At 41.4% G+C, this 21,804-nt stretch overlaps 1 protein-coding gene across 8 annotated transcripts in view; it reads left to right on the plus strand.

The window, feature by feature from the left end:
• Positions 1 to 21,804, plus strand: part of SMYD3 (SET and MYND domain containing 3) — a 796,483-nt gene that overhangs the window by 517,525 nt on the left and 257,154 nt on the right. For all 8 annotated transcript variants that reach the window (XM_072830260.1, XM_072830259.1, XM_072830262.1 and 5 more), the window contains 2 exons: positions 14,964 to 15,031; positions 16,543 to 16,645. In XM_072830260.1, coding sequence (XP_072686361.1) covers positions 14,964 to 15,031; positions 16,543 to 16,645 — 171 coding nt within the window. The remainder of the gene's footprint in view (positions 1 to 14,963; positions 15,032 to 16,542; positions 16,646 to 21,804) is intronic.

Raw genomic sequence — 21,804 nt, forward strand, 5'->3', positions numbered from 1 at the left:
GGCAGTCACAAGGCTCCTCCAGGAGAAGAGTTGAGCTGGGCCCAAAGGCTCACGGGAGTTGAGTAGATGCAGAGAGGGGATGCTTCAAGCAGAGGGACTGGCTCGCCCTGCAGAGACAGGGAGGTGTGAAGAGTGGAAAGTGCAGAGAACAGCCCAGCAGGCAGAGAAGGAACGGAAGGAGAAGATTAGGTCAGGACCATGTCCAGTCTCAGGGCTCGTCTCCCCCTAGGCCAGGGCTTGTCTATCTTTCTTAAAGCCATGCTTCTATTTTGCTCTCCTCCTAGGAGCCCCACAAACTAGTTAAAAAGAGTTTGTTAAACTTTCCTTTTGGTAGTGGACATCAAAAAAGGAAACATATGTTTAATCTCCTTTTCCAGAATCCCTCCTCTCTTCATATTCTGGTGAACTGTGACCCAGGGAAGGGACCTCCCTGGGAACTCTTTGCAGGTCACTGGTGGAGGGGTGGAGGGGCAGCACACAGATGTTTCATCTAGGGGCCAGCTCAGGCATCTGGTCAGGAGCAAGGCTGGGGGAGAACCATTTATGTATTCATTATGGTGGCAGAAGAGACAAATGATCACACAGAAATGCCACTAGTGTGTTTTGCATACCTGGCTGGAAGGAAGCTACTTAGGAGCTGGGGTACTTAGGAGCTACCTCCAGAGAAATGGGAGGTAGTGAGGAATGAAGCCACGATTTCTCTTCTCTTTTCCTTCCTTCTGTGTCCTGAAAACAAAGGAGTGCACCCTGAGAGGTCACAAGACGGACTGTCTGACCTCAGACAGGGCTGCTAACTTCTTGTAGCCCCTGCACTGCATAGAATTGGGACCCTCGCCTGATCGGTGTCCACCCTTCCCCGTCTCCTGCTTGCATGGGTCGTCAGGCACTGGGTGTGCATAGGCCACCACAGAAGGATGGACCCACTGAGGTGCCCCCTTGCCTACTGCCACTGCCTGCCAGAAACCGCCCCTGGTCCTGATCTCCAGGACACCCCTGTGTAGCTTGGAGACAAGCTGTGTGCCCTCCTCATGGTATAATATGAGGGGCTACACTCCCTGAGGGGTCAATGTCAAGTATGATCATCATGACAAACCCTGCCACACAGAATTTCTCCTGGAAAGAGTATTCGCCTCAGTTTCCCCATAAAGTAACCCCGGCTCACGCTGGAATCTTTCATTGAGGTTTACGTGAAGCAATGGGTTAGTGTTCAGTTTTACCTTCCACATAGAACATTTTTTCTGTGGTTTCCTTTCTTCCATTAACTTGATGGAAAAACACAGCCAATCTGAGCCCCACTGTGCCTCATCCAGGTGAGCCTCGCTTGGGGAATGCCCAACACCCAGCATACTTCATTTCAGATTTTAGCACCAGGACTAAGAGACATGACCATGCAGGGTACCAGCAGTAGATTTTTGCTCCAGTTACCTGGAAAGAGAAGAATGAGACGAGATGATCACGAAAGAGAACATTTTTAGAGACTCGAGCTGAACAAAAGAATCCTTAAGTGTTATCTGTTGCAGAAAGTTGAGCTCATCGTGATAATAAACTTTGTGGACAGGAACGTGACTACATGAAATGTTTGGCAGAAAGGACACTTACGGTAGAGCTGTGGAAACTATAACAATATCCTGTAATAAATTATTTAAGAATATCGCCATATTTCTGAGCCTCGGGATGTGGGAGGAAAATTAAATGATGGAAACCATGTTAAGAGCTTTTATACTTTTATACGTACTTGACAGACATACACTGCAAATGCTTTTCTCATCATCTGAGTTATATAAGGAGGTGGAATGCCAGGGTACATCCTAAGAGGAAGGACAAATTTCTGGATGTCATTCCTGTTTTGCTTTCTCTTATCAGAGACAATTATTTCAGACATAATGGGTTCCACTGTGAGGAAAGTCCTTAGAAAAATGAAGATGTGGGTGAGCTTCCGAAGACAGACTTGTTATCCACAAGGGCTGCATTTTGTGATTCTTCATTGGCTAACGTTGGGTAGCTCCACCTTGCGAACATTTGAAACAGGAAGCAAAATTCTATGATCCTGCTATCCCTGTGCTTACAATACTGGCCTTGATATTGACTTTAACCTTTGCAAGTCATCGTGGAGTCTTTTGTGTGTCTCGTGTACACTCTTGGTGACCATGGCTGGAAATGTGATCGATACTATTGCCATTTGTGGAAACAGATAATACTTGAATTTACAGGACGTAGGACACGTGCCCAAGGGTGTTTGTGATACAGGATGTAGTAAAGCTGTGGTTCTTAATTAGATTATTTTATTGTTTACTTGGCTTGTCTTATACAGTACATTTGCAGAACTTTTAGTAATATTCATATAAAGACAGATTTTTAGTTTTCTCATTTAACAACTGGAAGACATGATTTAATTTGCTTTAAATTAGATTACTTATCAATATTGGAATAAATACTTTTTATCAGCATCTTATCAACAGTTTTTATCCATCAACATACATTCAAATGAATGGTTTTAGTTTGGGCCTTAGCATCATGCTTTTAAAACCTGATGCTTACCATTCTTATAATCCACTCTTTTCTAGAAAACCAACCAGATTAAATTTTGTAATTTTTATGTTGTTTCCAAGTGATGAGGTAAGAGAAGGTGCAAGCACATTTCAAATAACACACTGGAGACTTCAATGGCTTTCATGCCATCTGCTGAAAATAAGAGTATACACTCATTATTTGTTCTCCTTCTAGCATTTTCTAAATACTAGAGACATCTTGAGGTGGTGGAAGATTTCAAACAGATAAAAATCATTATAATGGAGCATCTTGAGTCAAATTTATAGAATTATCATTTTTAGGTTCCTCCTTTACTCGTTTTCTAGCATCCTTGCTTGCTGTGTTTAACTAGGGTCCATTAAATTTGCAATCAGAAGAGCCTATGACAGAAACATAGAAAATTTCATCAGGTCAGACTCCACAAGGCTGGCTGTGGAGTCTGACCTGATGCAGCACAGTGATGGGGCCTGAGCATACTAGCTCAGTGCCTGCTCACAAATGAAATGCTGACCTGAGCAGCACAGTGATGGGGCCTGAGCATACTAGCTCAGTGCCTGCTCACAAATGAAACGTGGAGGCTCTTCAGCTATTTCCCAACCAAGGGAAAATATACTGCACTGATTGTTCTATTGATTGATTTTTAAAGACTGAAATTGAAAAGATGCCATCCATACCTATCCTTACTGTTGTAAACCTTCTGGAATTCTGGGATTTGTGATTTTTGTCATTTGAGTGCTGCCTCCTCATGTGCCAGCTCACCTCCTTCCCCAGCCTGAGTCCCTTCCGTTCTTCTGGTTGGTGGATTGTATACCTTTTGTGTTCTGGGGAAGGAAAAAATTGTAAATGAGTGACCAAAGGGGGAGGTAAGCTATCAGGAATGGCCGGAGTTGCATCATGAGAAATGGTTCAGTACTTGGCATGCAGATAGGAAGGATCAGGGGTAAAATTTTAAATCTCTTGAGGTTTAGGGGCACCTGGGTGGCTCAGTTGGTTAAGCGACCCCACTCTTGGTTTAGGCTCAGATCATGATCTCAGGGCCCTGGGATTGAGAACCCTGGTCAGGCTCTGCACTTAGTGGGGAGTCAGCTTGAGGATTCTTCCTCTCTCCCTCTGCTCCCACCCCCGCTATCTCTCTCTCTGTCTGTCTCAAATAAATAAATCTTTAAACAATAAATAATAAATAAATAAATCTCTTGGGGTTTATGAGAAGATTCTGAAAAAATAGTTCTGTTTTTAATAAAATGTCATATGCCATGGAGGAGAATAATACACCCAGACTAAAATCATTACCATGCTTCTAAAATTAGAGAATAGTTCTGGGTCGGGGGTGGGGGGAGCAGTTATTTTGTACAAAAACCTCTGCTTTGGGTTTTGGTATGTGCCAACTCTCCCTGCTTCCTTTCCTTCTATGCACAGACTTTAATAAAACGAAATGCAGTAAGCTCTCTGTTGAAAATTTACCTTTAGCCTCTCTATTAATAAACTCTGTGTGTCAAATTTGTGTGTCCTGCACATTCTACTTATGCCTTAAATAGAGAAATTATAAAGGAGATGCAGATGGTCTTTGAGAAAACTGCCTGATGTTTGTGTTTAGAAACTGAGTTCCCTTTTGTTTAAATCTTTTAAAATTTATATCTTTTGAAATTGAAAGCATTCTTTAAGGTCGGCTAGAAGCCAGCTATAGCTACTTGCACACAGACCAAGTACTTTGTAGAAGTGAGTAATTAGGGCGAGGAGGTGCTGGGAAGTGGATGGCTTCTCCTGTTATGGTGTAGAAGTAATCTGTTCTGAATGGGTTGTATGTTTTCTTAGGGCTGCTCAGCTTTGCCATTAAAAGATAATGGTATGTCGGTGATTTTCCCTTGTGTCTCAAATACCTTAATTTATCTGCTGCTACAATAAAAAGCTTCTAGTTCAGAAAATTAGAGGAAAATGTAAAATTTAAACATGTATATAAAATAACTCTCTGAAGTATTCACTTTGTGTTTTTATGATGGCTACGGGGGAACTTTTATTTTTTATTTTTATTTTTTTAAAGATTTTGTTTATTCATTGAGAGACACAGAGAGAGAGGCAGAGACATAAGCAGAAGGAGAAGCAGGCTCCCTGCTGGGAGCCCAATGTGGGACTTGATCACAGAATCCTGGGATCACTCCCTATGCCGAAGGAAGATGCTCAACTGCTAAGCCACCCAGGCATCCCAGCTACAGGAGAACTTTTAATCCCAGAACACAAATGTCAGGTTCTGGACCTAGAACCCAAACCAAATGACATAAAAGTATGGTTCATAGGATATTTATATATTATAGTTTATATATGTTTGCATTCCAGTATAGTTAGCATATAGTGTTGTATTAGTTACAGGTGTAAATATAGTGATTGAACACTTCCATACATCACCTGGTGCTCATCATGACAGGTATACTCCTTAATCCCCTGTCACCTACTTCACGCATCCCCCCATCTGCCTCCCCTCTGGTCACCATCACTTTGTTCTCTAGACTTAAGGATCTGTTTTTTGGTTTGTCTCTTTTTTCTTTGTTTTGTTTCTTAAATTCCACATATGAATGAAATCATGGTATTTGTCTTTCTCTGACTTTTTTCACTTAGCATTATTCTCTAGATTCATCCATGTCATTGCAAATGGCAAGATTTCATTCTTTTTAATGATTGAGTAATATTCCATTGTATATACATAACCAAAGCTGCTTTATCCATTCATCAATCAATGAATATTTGGGTTGCTTCCATAGTTTGGTTATTATAAATAAAGCTGCAGTAAACATATGGGTGCATGTATGTTTTTGAATTAATGTTTTCATATCCTATTGGTATATTTCTAGCAGAGGAATTACTGGATCATATGGTAATTGTAGTTTTAATTTTTCTGAAGACACTCCATATTTTTTTATAAATTTATTTTTTATTGGTGTTCAATTTGCCAACATATAGAATAACACCCAGTGCTCATTCCATCAAGTGCCCCCCTCAGTGCCCATCACTCAGTCACCACCAACCCCCCGCCCACCTCCCTTTCTACCATCCCTAGTTCATTTCCCAGAGTTAGGAGTCTCTCATGTTCTGTCTCCCTTTCTGCTATTTCCCACTCATTTTTTCTCCTTTCCCCTTTATTCCCTGTCACTATTTTTTATATTCCCCAAATGAATGAGACCATATAATGTTTGTCCTTCTCCGATTGACTTATTTCACTCAGCATAATACCCTCCAGTTCCATCCACATGGAAGCAAATGATGGGTATTTGTCGTTTCTTTTTTTATATATAAATTTATTTTTTATTGATGTTCAATTTGCCAGCATATAGAATAACACCCAGTGCCCATCCTGTCAAGTGCCCACCTCAGTGCCTGTCACCCAGTCACCCCCACCCCCCGCCCACCTCCCCTTCCACCACCCCTAGTTAATTTCCCAGAGTTAGGAGTCTTTCATGTTCTGTCTCCCTTTCTGATATTTTCACTCATTTTCTCTCCTTTCCCCTTTATTCCCTTTCACTATTTTTTATATTCCCCAAATGAATGAGACCTTATTTTTGTCCTTCTCCGATTGACTTATTTCACTCAGCAGTTCCATCCACGTCGAAGCAAATGGTGGGTATTTGTTGTTTCTAATGGCTGAGTAATATTCCATTGTATACATAAACCACATCTTCTTTATCCATTCATCTGTCCATGGATACCGAGTGTGGCTATTGTGGACATTGCTGCTAGAAACATCGGGGTGCAGGTGTCCCGGCATTTCACTGCATCTGTATCTTTGGGGTAAATCCCCAGCAGTGCAATTGCTGGGTCATAGGGCAGACCTATTTTTAACTCTTTGAGGAACCTCCACACAGTTTTCCAGAGTGGCTGCACCAGTTCACATTCCCACCAACAGTGCAAGAAGGTTCTCCTTTCTCCACATCCTCCCCAACATTTGTTGTTTCCTGCTTTGTTAATTTTCCCCATTCTCACTGGTGTGAGGTGGTATCTCATTGTGGTTTTGATTTGTATTTCCCTGATGGCAAGTGATGCGGAGCATTTTCTCATGTGCTTGTTGGCCATGTCTATGTCTTCCTCTGTGAGATTTCTGTTCATGTCTTTTGCCCATTTCATGATTGGATTGTTTCTTTGCTGTTGAGTCTAATAAGTTCTTTATAGATCTTGGAAACTAGCCCTTTATCTGATACGTCATTTGCAAATATCTTCTCCCATTCTGTAGGTTGTCTTTTAGTTTTGTTGACTGTTGCTTTCGCTGTGCAGAAGATTCTTATCTTGATGAAGTCCCAATAATTCATTTTTGCTTTTGTTTCTCTTGCCTTCATGGGTGTATCTTGCAAGAAGTTGCTGTGGCCAAATTCAAAAAGGGTGTTGCCTGTGTTCTCCTCTAGGATTTTGATGGAATCTTGTCTCACATTTAGATCTTTCATCCATTTTGAGTTTATCTTTGTGTATGGTGCAAGAGAGTGGTCTAGTTTCATTCTTCTGCATGTGGATGTCCAATTTTCCCAGCACCATTATTTATTGAAGAGATTATCTTTTTTTCCAGTGGATAGTCTTTCCTCCTTTGTTGAATATTAGTTGACCATAAAGTAGAGGGTCCACTTCTGGATTTTCTATTCTGTTCCACTGATCTGTGTGTCTGTTTTTGTGCCAGTACCACACTGTCTTGATGACCACAGCTTTGTAGTACAACCTGAAATCTGGCATTGTGATGCCCCCAGCTATGGTTTTCTTTTTTAATATTCCCCTGGCTATTTGGGGTCTTTTCTGATTCCACACAAATCTTAAAATAACTTGTTCCAACTCTCTGAAGAAAGTCCATGGTATTTTGATAGGGATTGCATTAAACGTGTAAATTGCCCTGGGTAACATTGACATTTTCACAATATTAATTCTGCCAGTCCATGAGCATGGAATATTTTTGCATCTCTTTGTGTCTTCCTCAATTTCTTTCAGAAGTGTTCTGTAGTTTTTAGGGTATAAATCCTTTACCTCTTTGGTTAGGTTTATTCCTAGGTATCTTATGCTTTTGGGTGCAATTGTAAATGGGACTGACTCCTTAAATTCTCTTTCTTCAGTCTCATTGTTAGTGTATAGAAATGCCACTGACTTCTGGGCATTGAGTTTGTATCCTGCCATGCTGCCAAATTGCTGTATGAGTTCTAGCAATCTTGGGGTGGAGTCTTTTGGGTTTTCTATGTAGAGTGTCATGTCATCTGCGAAGAGGCAGAGTTTGACTTCTTCTTTGCCCTTTTGGATGCCTTTTATTTCTTTTTTGTTGTCTGATTGCTGAGGCTAGGACTTCTAGTACTATGTTGAATAGCAGTGGTGAGAGTGGACATCCCTGTCTTGTTCCTGATCTTAGGGGAAAGGCTCCCAGTGTTTCCCCATTGACAATGATATTTGCTGTGGGCTTTTCATAGATGGCTTTTAAGATGCTAAGGAATGTTCCCTCTATCCCTACACTCTGAAGAGTTTTGATCAGGAATGAGTGCTGTATTTTGTCAAATGCTTTCTCTGCATCTATTGAGAGGATCATATGGTTTTTGTTTTTTCTCTTGCTGATGTGATGAATCACATTGGTTGTTTTACGAGTGTTGAACCAGCCTTGCATCCTGGGGATAAATCCCACTTGGTCATGGTGAATAATCTTCTTAATGTATTGTTGTATCCTATTGGCTAGTATCTTGTTGAGAATTTTTGCATCCATGTTCATCAGGGATATTAGTCTATAATTCTCCTTTTTGGTGGGGTCTTTGTCTGGTTTTGGAATGAAGATGATGCTGGCCTCATAGAACGAGTTTGGAAGTATTCTATCTCTTTCTATCTTTCTATGGATACCTATTCTACTAAAGCTGTTCGGAAAGATAGAATCCCCCAGGGAAACCATCTGGCCCTGGACTTTTGTGTCTTGGGAGGTTTTTGATGACTGCTTCGATTTCCTCCCTGGTTATTGGCCTGTTCAGGTTTTCTATTTCTTCCTGTTCCAGTTTTGGTAGTTTGTGGTTTTCCAGAAATGCGTCCATTTCTTCTAGATTGCCTGATTTATTGGCGTATAGCTGCTGATAATGTGTCTTTAAAATCGTTTGTATTTCCTTGGTGTTGGTAGTGACCTCTCCTTTCTCATTCATGATTTTATTAATTTGAGTCTTTTCTCTCATCTTTTTAATAAGGCGCTAATGGTTTATCTATCTTACTAATTCTTTCAAAGAACCAGCTCCTGGTTTTGTTGATCTGTTCCACAGTTCTTCTGGTCTCTATTTCATTGAGTTCTGCTCGAATCTTTATTAACTCTCTTCTTCTGCTGGGTGTAGGATCTATTTGCTGTTTTTACTCTAGCTCCTTTAGGTGCAAGATTAACTTTTGTATTTGAGTTCTTTCCATTTTTTGGATGGATGCTTGTATTGCGATGTATTTCCCCTTCAGGACTGCTTTTGCTGTATCCCAAAGATTTTGAATGGTTGTATCTTCATTCTCATTAGTTTCCATGAATCTTTTTAATTCTTCTCTAATTTCCTGGTTGACCTTTTCATCTTTTAGCAGGATGGTCCTTAACCTCCACGTGTTTTTTTGAGCAAACTTTTCACAGTGGCTGTAACAGTTTTCATTCCAACAGTGCACAAGGGTTATTTGTTCTCCACATTCTTGGCAACACCTGTTGTTTCTTGTGTTTTTGATTTTAGGTGTTCTGACAGGTATGAGGTGGTAACTCATTTGTATTTCCCTGATGTTGAGCTGATGTTGAGCATTTTTTCATGTGTCTGTTGGCCATTTGCATGTCTTCTTTGGAGAAATGTCTGTTCATGGCTTCTGCCCATTTTTTATTTGGATTATTTGGGTTTTGGATATTACGTAGTATCAGTTCTTTATAGATCTTGAATGCTAGCCCTTTACCAGCTATGTCATTTGCAAATATCTTCTCCCATTCTACAGGTTGCTTTTTAGTTTTGTTGATTGTTTCCTTTGCTATACAGAAGCTTTTTATTTTAATGTAGTCTCAATAGTTTAGTTTTTCTTTTATTTTTCATGACTCAGGAGATACACCTAGAAAAATGTTGCTACAGCCAATGTTAGAAATTACTGTTTTTGCTCTCTTCTAGGATTTTATGATTTCAGATCTCACATTTAGGTCCTTAATCCATTTTGCATTTATATTTTATATGATGTAAGAAGGTGGTCTTGTTTCATCCTTTTTGCATGTAGCTGTTCAGTGTTCCCAGCATCATTTATTGAAGAGACTGTTTTTTCCCCATTGTATATTCTTGCCTCCTTTGATAAAATTAATTAACCATATAATTGTGGGTATATTCTGGGTTCTTTATTCTGTTCTTCTGATCTATGTATCTGTGCACCAGTACTACCATATTGCTTTGATTATCACAGCTTTGTAGAATATCTCGAAATCTGGAATTGTGGATCTTGACACTTCCAGTTTTGTTTTTCTTTTTCATGATTGCTTTGGTTATTTGGGTTATTTTGTGGCTCCGTATAAATTTTAGGATTATTTGTTCTAGTTCTCTGAAAAATGCTCGTGGTATTTTGATGGGAATTAGATTAAATCTGTAGGTCACTTTGGGAAGTAGACATTTTAACAATATTTGTTCTTCCAGTCAATGAGAATGAAATAGTTTTCTGTTTGTGTTGTCTTCAATTTCTTTTATCAGTGCTGTATAGTTCTCAAAGTACAGGTCTTTCACCTTTTTGGTTAAGTTTATTCCTAGGCATTTTATTCTTTTTGGTGCAATTATAAATGTGATTGTTTTCCAAATTCCTCTTTCTCCCACTTCATTATTAGTGTATAGAAATGTAATGGATTTCTGTATATTGGTTTTGTATCTTACAACCTTTCTGAATTAATTTATCAGTTCTGATAGTTTTTTGGTGAAATCTTTAGCGTTTTCTATAAATAGCATTATATCATCTGTAAATAGTGGAAGTTCTATTTCTTCTTTACCAATTTTGATACCTTTTATTTCTTTTTCTTGTCTGATTGCTGTGACTGGTACTTCCAGTACTATGCCAAATAAAAGTGGTGAGAGTAGACATCCTTTTCTAGTTCCTGACCTTAGGGAAAAAGCTGTTTTCCACTATTAAGTATGATGTTAGCTGTGTGTTTTTCATACATAGCTTTTATTATGTTGAGGATGTTTCCTATAAACCCACTTTGTTAAGGGTTTTTATCATGTTTCATAGATTATTTAAAATTTTACTTTAGTTGTTTTTACAAAATACAGAGGTTCAACAATCACTTGTTCTAACTCACTAGAATTTTACTATCCAGAAAGACTACAGTGTTAGATTATAAAGGCTTTTGATTTTTTTTTTGATTGGAGTTCGATTTGCCAGCATATAGTATAACACTCAGTGCTCATCCCATCAAGTGCCCCCCTCAGTGCCCATCACCCAGTTACCCCATCCGCCCGCCCACCTCCCCTTCCACTACCCCTTATTTGTTTCCCAGAGTTAGAAGTCTCTCATGTTTTGTCACCCTCTCTGATTTTTCCCACTCATTTTCTCTCCTTTCCCCTATAATCCCTTTCACTATTTTTTATATTCCCTGTATGAGTGAAACCATATAATGATTGTCCTTCTCCGATTGACTTACTTCACTCAGCATAATACCCTCCAGTTCCATCCACACTGAAGCAAATGGTGGGTATTCATCACTTCTAATAGTTGAGTAATATTCCACTGTATATATAGACCACATCTTCTTTATCCATTCATCTTTCGATGGACACCAAGGCTCCTTTTACAGTTTGGCTATTGTGGACATTACTGCTGTAAACATTGGGGTGCAAGTGTTTCGGCTTTTCACTGCATCTGTATCTTTGGGGTAAATCCCCAGTAGTGCAATTGCTGGGTTATAGGGTAGCTTTATTTTTTAACTCTTTGAGGAACCTCTACTTAGTTTTTATAAAGAATATTTTTAACTGAAACAATCCCATTAATATGCTTTTCTAAAGGCATCTGTGTGAAGTCTTCATTCATTGTTTAACCTGCGCAATTTTCCAAGAAAATTGTTTATACAAGGAAATACTTTGGAAAGTATTTAAACTTTTATTTCTGGGCTTTATTTCCATTCTTTTATTTCTTGGTATAAAGAGGACTTCCTTTCAGATTTTTACTTGAGCACATATGGATATACTAATGAGTGAAACCAGTATTTTTAATAAAAGTGGGAGTAGGCACAAAGTTACAACTGTTCTGGCTCAGGAATACTCGCACAAAACACCTCTCAGGATAATATGAATGAGGAACTTGTCTGGAATTGGTGCAGTAGGACTTTAAAACATCCTACCTAGGAATCTTGGATGGCTCAGTGTTTGAGTCTGCCTTCGGCTCAGGTCCTGGTTTCAGAATCCCAGGATGGAGTCCCACATCAGGCTCCCTGTGGGGAGCCTGCTTCTCCCTCTGCCTAAGACTTTGCCTCTCTCCATCTCTCTCATGAATAAATAAATAAAATCTTAAAAAAAAATTGTACCTATTTTGTGGAGTAGGGCAGAAGGAGAGAGTAGCTGACAGGTACCAGTGAAAACAAGAGAAGGAAAAGAAGGGAGAAAAGTTAACAAAGGAAAAGATGCCAGAAAAATGGGAGGGAAGGCAAGGGGTATGGGGACTCTTGCTCATTCATTCATTCGTTTTGCACATATTAATTTTGTGCCCCATGTATCAAGCCCCTGGGCATATTTTTGCGTGTGTTGATGGGGGGGGGGGCGGCGAGAGTGCATGGGAGGGGCAGAGGGAGAGGGAAAGAGAGACTCCCCAGCGAACTTCCTACCCAGTGGAGCCTATCATGGGGCTCCATCTCATGATCCTGAGATCATGACCTAAGCTGAAAATCAGGAGTTGGTCGTTTAACCGACTGAGCCACCCAGGTGCCCCAGGCTCCTGGCATTTTAAGCAGAGGATCAATAAGAAGCCCTTATGCTCTTCTCAGGCCTGAGCCTGTCGTCCCATCCATTGGACTAATGGAAGAGAGTTTGAAACAAAAGATGAGCCAGAGTGGAGAGAGAGAATGGGCAAAGAGATCTGAGCAAGGATCTCAACAGATTGGATGCCTAGCGACAAGAGAGATGGATGATTAACTTCTTACTCCTTGTCAGAGTGTGGAACCACATCCGTCTCTCCTCTTCCACACCTGCAGGGTACCTGTGACTTCTGGCTTCTTCTCTGACCCTGTCCTAGATAGGGACCCCCTGGGGACCCTGAGGACCACACCCACACAACCATCCACCTCTCAGAAAAACCTGTATTAGTGTCTTTCCATAGGCAGCCACCATCTCTGTCCTCTCAGTATTTTACACTGGAGTTGGTTTTAGTGTCAAGTAAACGGGTAGATAATAACCCAGGATGATAAATGCTGCTAATAAGACGTAAGTCAGCCAAGTCTGTGGGATTGGGAAAAGTTTCCTGGAGGAAGACCTAGCCAAGCTCACATTTCCCCCTGTTAGCTCTTTCTTTTTAAAAATTCTGTCAGAATAAATCTATTTTGGAAAAACCTTTACTTTGCTTCACAGTGAAGCAAAAATGTTTGCATTTTGGTTTGATTCAAAAGTTAACAAATTAGATTGGTTTGATCCGATTTTTCATTGGTGGATTAATTTTGGTAAAGTCCTGATCACACTTTAAAAATACCTGCTAAAATTTGTTATTCCTCACCCCCAAATTCATACCCGTTTAAAAATGTTTAGACATTTTAGAGTTCCTAAAAGAAAACACAGGATCTTTTGTCCTAGATTTCCACCATCCATTTTATACATAAATATGTATAGGCAGTGCACTGTTGCAACTTAATAGGAACCACATGCCCTTAAAGCAGTTTAACTAGTGTGTGTTCAAAATATGTGTGTACACCAACTTATTTCCCGATTCAAAACTGTAGTTTTATCAGACTTTTAGAGGAAATGCCAAATCGTGATAGTTTGTACTAGATTTCATAAAAGCGCTCTTTAGAGTGGTGGAAGAGTCTCAGGAATGAATGCTTTTTCATACTTTATGTTCTTTCATATAAAGCTGATTTAGAGAAATTCGTTGTCACTTGTTGTTTCTCCTTTACAGAAACTATAACAATAAGTCAGCATCCACTCATAGTCCCTGGTTCATCTCAAGTCTGTGGTGGCCTCTCCTACTTTCTTCTTGATGGGCTTTGTTCTGTTTTGTTCTAAGTGTCTATCTCCAGCCCAGCTGCTGCGTTGAACTCCAAGCACTCATGCTTCATCTTGGCTGAAATGTCTAATGGGCCATTTCAAATTTAATATGGCTTAAAACAGCCCCTAGACTTCTTCCAACTCCCTGCAACCGGGCCTGTTCCTCTTACAGTCTTGCTCATGTTCATGATGGCAGCCATAGCCAAGCCTGTGTAGGTCCAAGTGCAAACCTTATCCTTGACTCTTTCCATTCCCCTGGGGGCAGGCCATCGGGTAAATCCTGTTGGCAGCACCACTGCCTTCTCCCCACTTCTGCTACCAGAATCCATGCCTCAGTCTCATCTGGGCTTCTCATTCCCTCTCCATCACCCTTGCCTTTCTATTTTTTTTTTTCCCTTGCCTTTCTATAGCCCATTCTCTACACAATAGCCAGAGTAATCCTTTCCAAACAGAAACTGATCCAGTCATGTCTTGACTCAGAAGCACCCCAGTAGTTTTCTGTCTCATTTAGAATAAAACTTAGACATGGCTCTAAGTGCCTGTATGACCTAACTGCCACTCTGATCTCATATTTTACCCCTCTTCTTCTCCCTTACCCTGCTTTGCCCACACTAACTTTCTTGCTGTTACTCTGTACCTGAGAATATTTGCACCTCAGGGCCTTTGCACTTGTGCTTTCTCCTGACAGGAACATGCATGACATCAATATACACATGTTCATTTCCACAGCTTCTTGGGTCTCTGCTTAAATGTCATCTTATGCTCCAGAGCTTTCCTGAGCACTTTTTCCTCTGTGCCTTTACCTTTCTTCCTTAGCACTTCTTCACATGTGACATTTGACAGGCTGCTGCTGTTCCTTATCAGATACACAGTGGCATTTGGAAACTGCAGGTAGTTTGAGAGGGAAAAAATCCAATGTGGTGGGAGTCTCTAGTTCTCACAAATAGATTATTTGTATTTTGAAACTTGAACCTGGCTTGGAACTGTGTAATTTAGGGGTCGGGGGGAGGGGATTAGATTGAAATTAATGCCTTGTGCTGGTTTAAGCCTAAATTTTTGTACAGGATGTTTCTATTAATGCACTTAACCTGCCCTTCTTCAGGGAAGCCTGTCCCGGATACATTCTTTTGCAAATGAAAGAGCATCCCTGTTTGGCTTGGATCTTTCCAAAGCAGCTACAAAAAGTATTGAAAGTGCTCCATTTGATTTTGAAAATCTCTGTCTTCTGCCTGCAACATTTCTTAGGTGACTCTGGTAATCCCAATGGTCTTTCCCTTGTTTTTACAGGTGATCTGCAATGCTTTCACCATCTGTAATGCAGAGATGCAGGAAGTTGGTGTTGGCCTCTATCCTAGGTATGGCGAACGGTATTTCATTTACTCGAAGAAACAACTATAATTCACCCGGCTCTCTGACCTCGTAGAAGGTGTCAGAAAGGCGATTACAGCTGCTGGCTCATGAGCAATGGTTGGAACCTAATGACAAATTATGAGAAAGCAGAAAATGTTAACTTTAAAGAAAAGAATTTTATAGCCCCATGGTATATGCTGTGGTATGAGCAGAGAGGCAGACCTCAGACCTAAATTCTTGCTCTCAGGAAAAGAAGTTGGGGTTTGTGGGTGCTAATAAAATTTGGTTATTACCTTGGGGTGTCTGGGTGGTTCAGTCGGTGAAGCATCTGCCTTGGGTTCAAGTCATGAGTCCAGGGTCCTGGGATAGAGCCCCATATCGGGCTCCCTGCTCAGTGGAGAGTCTGCTTCTCCCTCTGCCCCTCCCCTCCCAGCTTGTGCTCTCTCTCCCTCTCTCAAATAAATAAATAAATCATCTTTAGAAAATGTTTGTTTAGTGCCCCATCCTTGCCCTGATCTTTTCCCCCAGCCTTTTGGGCAGAAGCACCAATTGGGTTGATTTTGTCTTTTGGCTTAGCACACTCCAAGCTCCAACTTTCAAGGTTGGCCTTCTGAAGTGCTCTGTGCCACTGCCGCTGAGGTGACCTCATCCCCTGAGCTGCCAGGCTGTCCCTCCACAAACACCGCAGTCACTCATTTCATTTTGTTTTTGCCGCTGTTAAGGTGCAAATACAAATATAGCCCTTTTTATAATTAACTGTGAAACTGAGAATTTGGCTTCTTTTCTTTCTTCTCACAAGGGTTGTGAATCACCGGTATATTGTTCTGGGTCCTCAGGGTGCACTGGCACAGAGGGGCCCAGGGTTCACAGCACCTGGTTCCGATTCAGTGCACTCCCAGCTGTGCATCCTGGGCCAGCTACTTCCCTGCACGTGACAATTGCTTTGTCTGTAAATGCCTCTCGTGAGAGTCACGTGGTGATATACATGTGCAAGGGCAAAGAAAGTGCTTTCTACACAGTGAAGTGTAGAGGTGCAGCCTCCCTGGTACTAAAACAACCAGGTGGGGGCCCTGGACACTCCAGCGTCAAAATGCTAATGCCATTGCAAGTCATCTCTCACTTCTGTGTGAGAGTGAGAGGGGGAACTCTCCTTAGCCCTTGGCCTGGCTCTGGGTATCCCAGCACAGGAGGCAAGGTCTGCACAGAGCTGCGTGAGAAGGGCCCCAGGTGTCCTGGCTGCCATTGAAAGGCACAGCTGTCTCCCATCTTCATCCCCAGGGAGATCTCAGAAAACATTTTTGTTAACACACTTCCCTACGTGGCCTCATTTTGGGGGGCATTTTGCTTCATGCCATGTGGGCTAGGGACGTTTCTGGGATCTCCCTGGTGCACTGCTGACCTTATCTGCCCCTCCCTGCCCCCGCCGTGCTAAAGTGTCTTTTGCTCACTATATTCATTAGCTTTAGGTGTCTGACTATCTGCTGAGTGACAGTACCCGCTTCTCTCTTTCCTCCAGTATGTCTTTGCTCAATCACAGCTGCGACCCCAATTGCTCCATTGTGTTCAACGGGCCGCACCTCTTACTGCGAGCAGTCCGAGACATCGAGGCAGGAGAGGAGGTAAGCAACCTACTTTTCCCACCGCCTGGCCCCCTTTTGCATCCAGGACCCTCTCGGTATGGCCCTTCCCTGAAACCAGTTGTGCTTGAGAGATAGCTTGTCATTAACCTGCCAGGGGGGGAAGAGCTAGGAATTGTCCCTCCAGCCACAGATTTGCCCCTCAGTGCTTGTGCAGGATTACAGATGGGCTGACTTTGTAAATCACTGTTTCTATGGATTCCAGCAGCTCCTCTTGAACATGTGCAAGAGAGAGGTATGAGTGTGTGATGGTGTATATGTGTTCTATGTGTGTGACAGCTCACCAGCCCCTCACATTCCTGCCAGTGGCCATCCCTTTGTGTGCGGGAGGGCAGCCTGGCTTGTGAGTGGGATCCCAGGCCACTCATCACATCTTGAAGGTGACTTGTTTTTATCTCAATGACAAGAAAGTAGCAAGACTTACTCGTTCATGTGGTCATGGAGCCTTTACAAACCTATCACCATCTCTGTGTGATTGTTCGGGAAAGATGTGAAGGGAAGAGAGGCCAGGGGGGTATAGCCTCCAACGGTGACTGAGCCTTGACATCCAGGTTTCCTTCTCAGAAGCGCCAGGTCTCACAAGGCAGCTGCAGATGGGCTGCCCTGTGGCTGCCAAGCCAGAGCCCGCTGAGGGTTTGTACATGTACCACCCTGAATGTGGGGTTATAGGTATTCACACTCTAGAGAACCTGGTTTCCTTCTACCTTCCAATTTGCTAAAGTGGATATTTATTGCACGGAAAGCAGAGTATCATAAGCTTTTATTGCATTGATGCAGCACTCAGGCAATAAAACTTAAACTCGAGGGCACCATATTTTATGTAGACAGAGATTTGGCTTCGATAAGACTCCCTCCAATCTGATTTTCAATGGAATAAGCTGTCTCTTATACAGCCACTTACTGGATTTCCCATTTTTTAGGAGCCCTGTGCTCAGTACACTGGGGTATCTGTCAACGAGATGGAGAATTTAATTGTTTTTCCCCTAGAGCCACATGGACTTTGAGGCAGGTAAAAAAGGGAGGCACTGTCCGTTTGTAGCAGCATTAGTGCAGGAGCTGAGGGCCAACTGTCTTCGATGATGATGTTACTGCTGCTGACTTGAGGATGGCTTACTAAATTAAAAAAATCAATAACTTGAGAGGCAAACAGAAAAACTATTAGAAACAGAATTTTCAGGAACAACAAAGAAATTTTCCTATGTCTTGTTTTCTAGGCTTGGCTGCCAATTATTTTCCTTGGTTCTTTTCATTCAGTTGAAAACGTCTTGTTTGGTGCTGATTTCACTTCTTTCATGTCCTTTTTCCTCCATCTCTGGAGCAACAAGCAAATCCTTCCTCTTGGTTGACACAGAATAACTCTGCTCCATGTCAGGCCCTGCAGACTCAGATGTGTCTTTCATGATACTTACCAAAGTGGATTCCCAACAAAGGGAGGATTCTCCCCATACATCCTGTCCTACCATCTTGTTTGGGAGATGACTTTGTTTGATTGAGGTATAATGGACGTACGACATTGTGTAAGTTTTGGGTGTATCACACAACAATTTGATGTTTATATATATTGTGAAATAATCACCTCAGTGCATCTGGTTAACATCTGTCACCAAATAGTTACAGAAATTTTTTCTCCTGTGATATGAACTTTTAAGATGTACTCTCATAGGGGCGCCTGGGTGACTTAGTCCATTAAGCATCTGCCTTCAGCTCAAATCATGATCTCAGGGTCCTGGATCGACTCCTGCATCAGGCTCCCTGCTCAGCGAGGAGTCTGCTTCTCCCTCTGCCCTACTGCCCTGTTTGTGCTCTCTCTCTGTCAAATAAATAAATAAATGAAATCTTTAAAAAAAATTTAGTCTCTTAGTAACTTTCAAATATGCTTTGCAGTGCTGTTAACTACAATTGCCGTGCCGTACCTTACATCCCCTAGGACTGTTTCATACCTGGCACTTGTACCTTTTTACCTGCTTGACCCATTTTGTGCTCCCCCCTCCGCCAGCCCAGCTCTGGCAACTACCAATCTGTTCTCTGTGTCTATGAGCTTGGGTTTTTTTTGTTGTTGTTGTTGTTTGTTTTATTTTGTTTTGAGCTTGTTTTTTTATTTTGGTATTTGTTTGTGTGTTTGTTTCAGAAAATAAAATCTCCCCACCCTATCTGGTCTTGGTGGGAACATTTTGTCTGCAGGGCTGTCCCCCTCTCCCATTTTCCTGAGTTAATATTACACACCTTTTAAGGTCCTTTCAAACATTATTTCCTCTATAAACCTTTTCCACATTTCCCAAATTACAGGAAATGTCTTTTTGCTTTGAGGTCTCCTTTACAATGGTTCTTTTCTTTGCAGTTATTCTGACTCTTCTGGTGACTCCTCTGTTCAGCCATAAGCTTCATGCGGACAAGCCATTGTATCTTACTATCTCATTTAGTACTCAGTACTTGCACCCAGGAAGCTTCCATAGCTCATTGCTGACTTGACTTCCCATTCAGTTGAGCTCATATGAAGACCAGGAGTGCTTCTCACCAAGGTGACTGTTGGCATTCTGGATGAATCAGTCGTTCGTTGTGTAGGACGCTTGTGTCAGGGAAGGCTGATGACCTGAGTCCCTGTTCAGCAGATGCCTGTGGCCACCCACCCCCAATGACTGACAGACCTCCTGTTCATTTAACATTGGTCTGTTGGGGCAGAGATGGGGCAGAGGGAGAACCAGGAGCAAAGACATTTTGAGGTTAAGAGGGGCAGTTCCTTTTTATTGTGCAAATATTTGCTTAAACTGGGCAAGGAAGTAAATTTAGAAATGTTTGGCAGTTTCGTAGGATCAATTCTGCATTTTGGTTTTGCTGCTCACCTGGGCACTCCCCAGTTCTAATATATGCTTCATGGGATTGAGTTCTGGAATGGAGGCTCTTTGAGGGAAGTCTCCATAGTGCTTCTTATAGAGACAATCCTTACTCTCTACTTGTTGAGTGAGTGAATAAAGCTTTGTGAAAGGCAAAACCAGAGGTGGAATAGGATATGAACCATTCTTAAAACTACCACTAATCTTCAGGTGTGTCCCACGGGCCCCAGAAAGAAAGTAATGTGATAGCCAGCCAGTGCCAGTTTGAGATGAGAGCACTTCAGACCTCAGCCAAGAAGAGCTGGGAATTTGCATAGGCTCCTTAGTAGCAGGAGTCACCATGGAAATTCCCTACCCTTTGTTTCTCTGCACATAAAGCCATCTCTTGGACCACTTTCAGACCATTCCCTTCAAACCAGCGCAGTTTCTAACACTTGGCTACTTAAAGATTTCCACTGTAATGCTGAGCTGTTGGGTCTCTTGGTTTGGTTTAGTTTGGTTTGGTTTTGCTTTGGGGTTTTTGTCTCCTTATCTAGCACCTCCTTACAGAGATGTTTATAGTAAGGTTTAAGGCATGGCTCATGTGCTAGATTGCAGATGGCTGCCTCTTCAGGGTTTTGGTAAGCTATGACATTTGTTATAATCGGTTTTGCAATTTGTAACTGCAATTTTCTGATATTTTACCTTCCTCTAAACTGAGTTTTATTATTGATTCTTAATCTTTCTTATTAATGTGTACGAGTAAATTAATACATCTTATTTTCAGAAAGCTAGTTCTAAAATGCAATACAATAAAGAGGCATAACCTAAAATATCCTTTAAAGTATAAAATATTTCTGCTTGAAATTTTGTGTCAAAAAGTGTCTTATCAAATGACAGTGTTCTAAAACATAGATCAGGGAAGAAAACTGGACAGTCCAGGCCACCATTGTGGGAATTTCTGGTTAGAAGAGGTTGTAGTTATTACAAATAACGCCACTTGCTACCAGCATTCTCTGGAGCCATAGCGACCTGGAGAAATGTGATTTGCATAAACTGAGTGTGTTGATATCTGTAATATTTTAATCTAAATGGTTGTGAGATTAAGACAGTCTGTTTCTTCTCTCATCTTTACTTATGTTCTAAGTCATTTGACAAATTTGCTGCCTACTTATAGGGTGTCATGTGCTGGGCTGGGCATTGGGAATAGAAAGATGAATAAGACCCCACCTTGCCTTCAGGAGCTCAAGGTATAAATGAGGAAACTGACATAGAACAGAAAAAAGTAACAGAATATGAAAAGTACAAAAGTGTAAATAAAGTACACGGGGCTTTATAGACATTCAGATGAGGGGTACCTACGTGGTGGTAGGGCACAGGGATGAGGAAGCTGGTAAGAAAAGTGGAGCTTCCAGAGAAGTGACTCCTAGACTCTTAGAGCATCCACAGACTTTGAGTTGGCTGGGACAGGGGATGGAGTTCTAGACAGAGACAAAGGACAGAATGGTGAGCTCAAGGAGTAGGAAGCATTCTTATCAGAAGAATGAAGACATAGACTGAAGACTTCAAATGTGACCAGCAGATGAGTGAATATTCAGGGACCACACCTTATTGTAGGAATGCCTGTGGGTCTTATTAAGGAACTGCTAACAGTGTCTGGTCTATAGGAGGCACTCAGTAGATATCTGTGAAGGGCTTGGATAGGCAGTGAGCGCCTCAGAGTCAGTGGAACTGCATGATGGATTTTCCATGTGTAAGCAAGGTTGGGCAGATGAGGGTCAGGTTGATGTAGTAATCCAGCAAAAGGTGACAATGGCACCCCGAAGTCAGGAGGAATTCAACTGGTGGCTCATGATCAGCGATCTGAAGAAAATAATGTTAGAAATTAAAATTAGCAGAATTTGCTAATGACTGAGTACAGGGGTGTGACAGTGAGAAGAGAGAATAACACTCAGGTTTGATTTTAAAAAGAGGTGAGATCTGCGTGTTGTTTTCAGCTCAGAGCCAGTATCTGTAGAAAAATTTATAATTGTGATAATGTAATCCTAGAAATAAAAACTAAGTCTAATTTGACTTTGGTCTTCTTATCCACTCTGTTGTATATAACGAAAAGATGGGCTTCCTGGAAAAGAGGTTTCTTTGCCTTGAAATTTTTAAGTAAGTAATACATCCAATATCCATACTCAATGTTGGAAGTGATTTACAGCCTTTCCCATAAAAGCTGCTCTAAAATGGTAAAGCAATGGTCAGTGGCATTAATATTTTAATGCGATTTTGTTCTGTGCCATTAAAACATCCACTGATCAATGGCAAAGTTTCATATATACATTC

The sequence above is a fragment of the Canis lupus genome, chromosome 6, assembly GCF_048164855.1.
Source record: "Canis lupus baileyi chromosome 6, mCanLup2.hap1, whole genome shotgun sequence".
Taxonomy (NCBI): domain Eukaryota; kingdom Metazoa; phylum Chordata; class Mammalia; order Carnivora; family Canidae; genus Canis; species Canis lupus.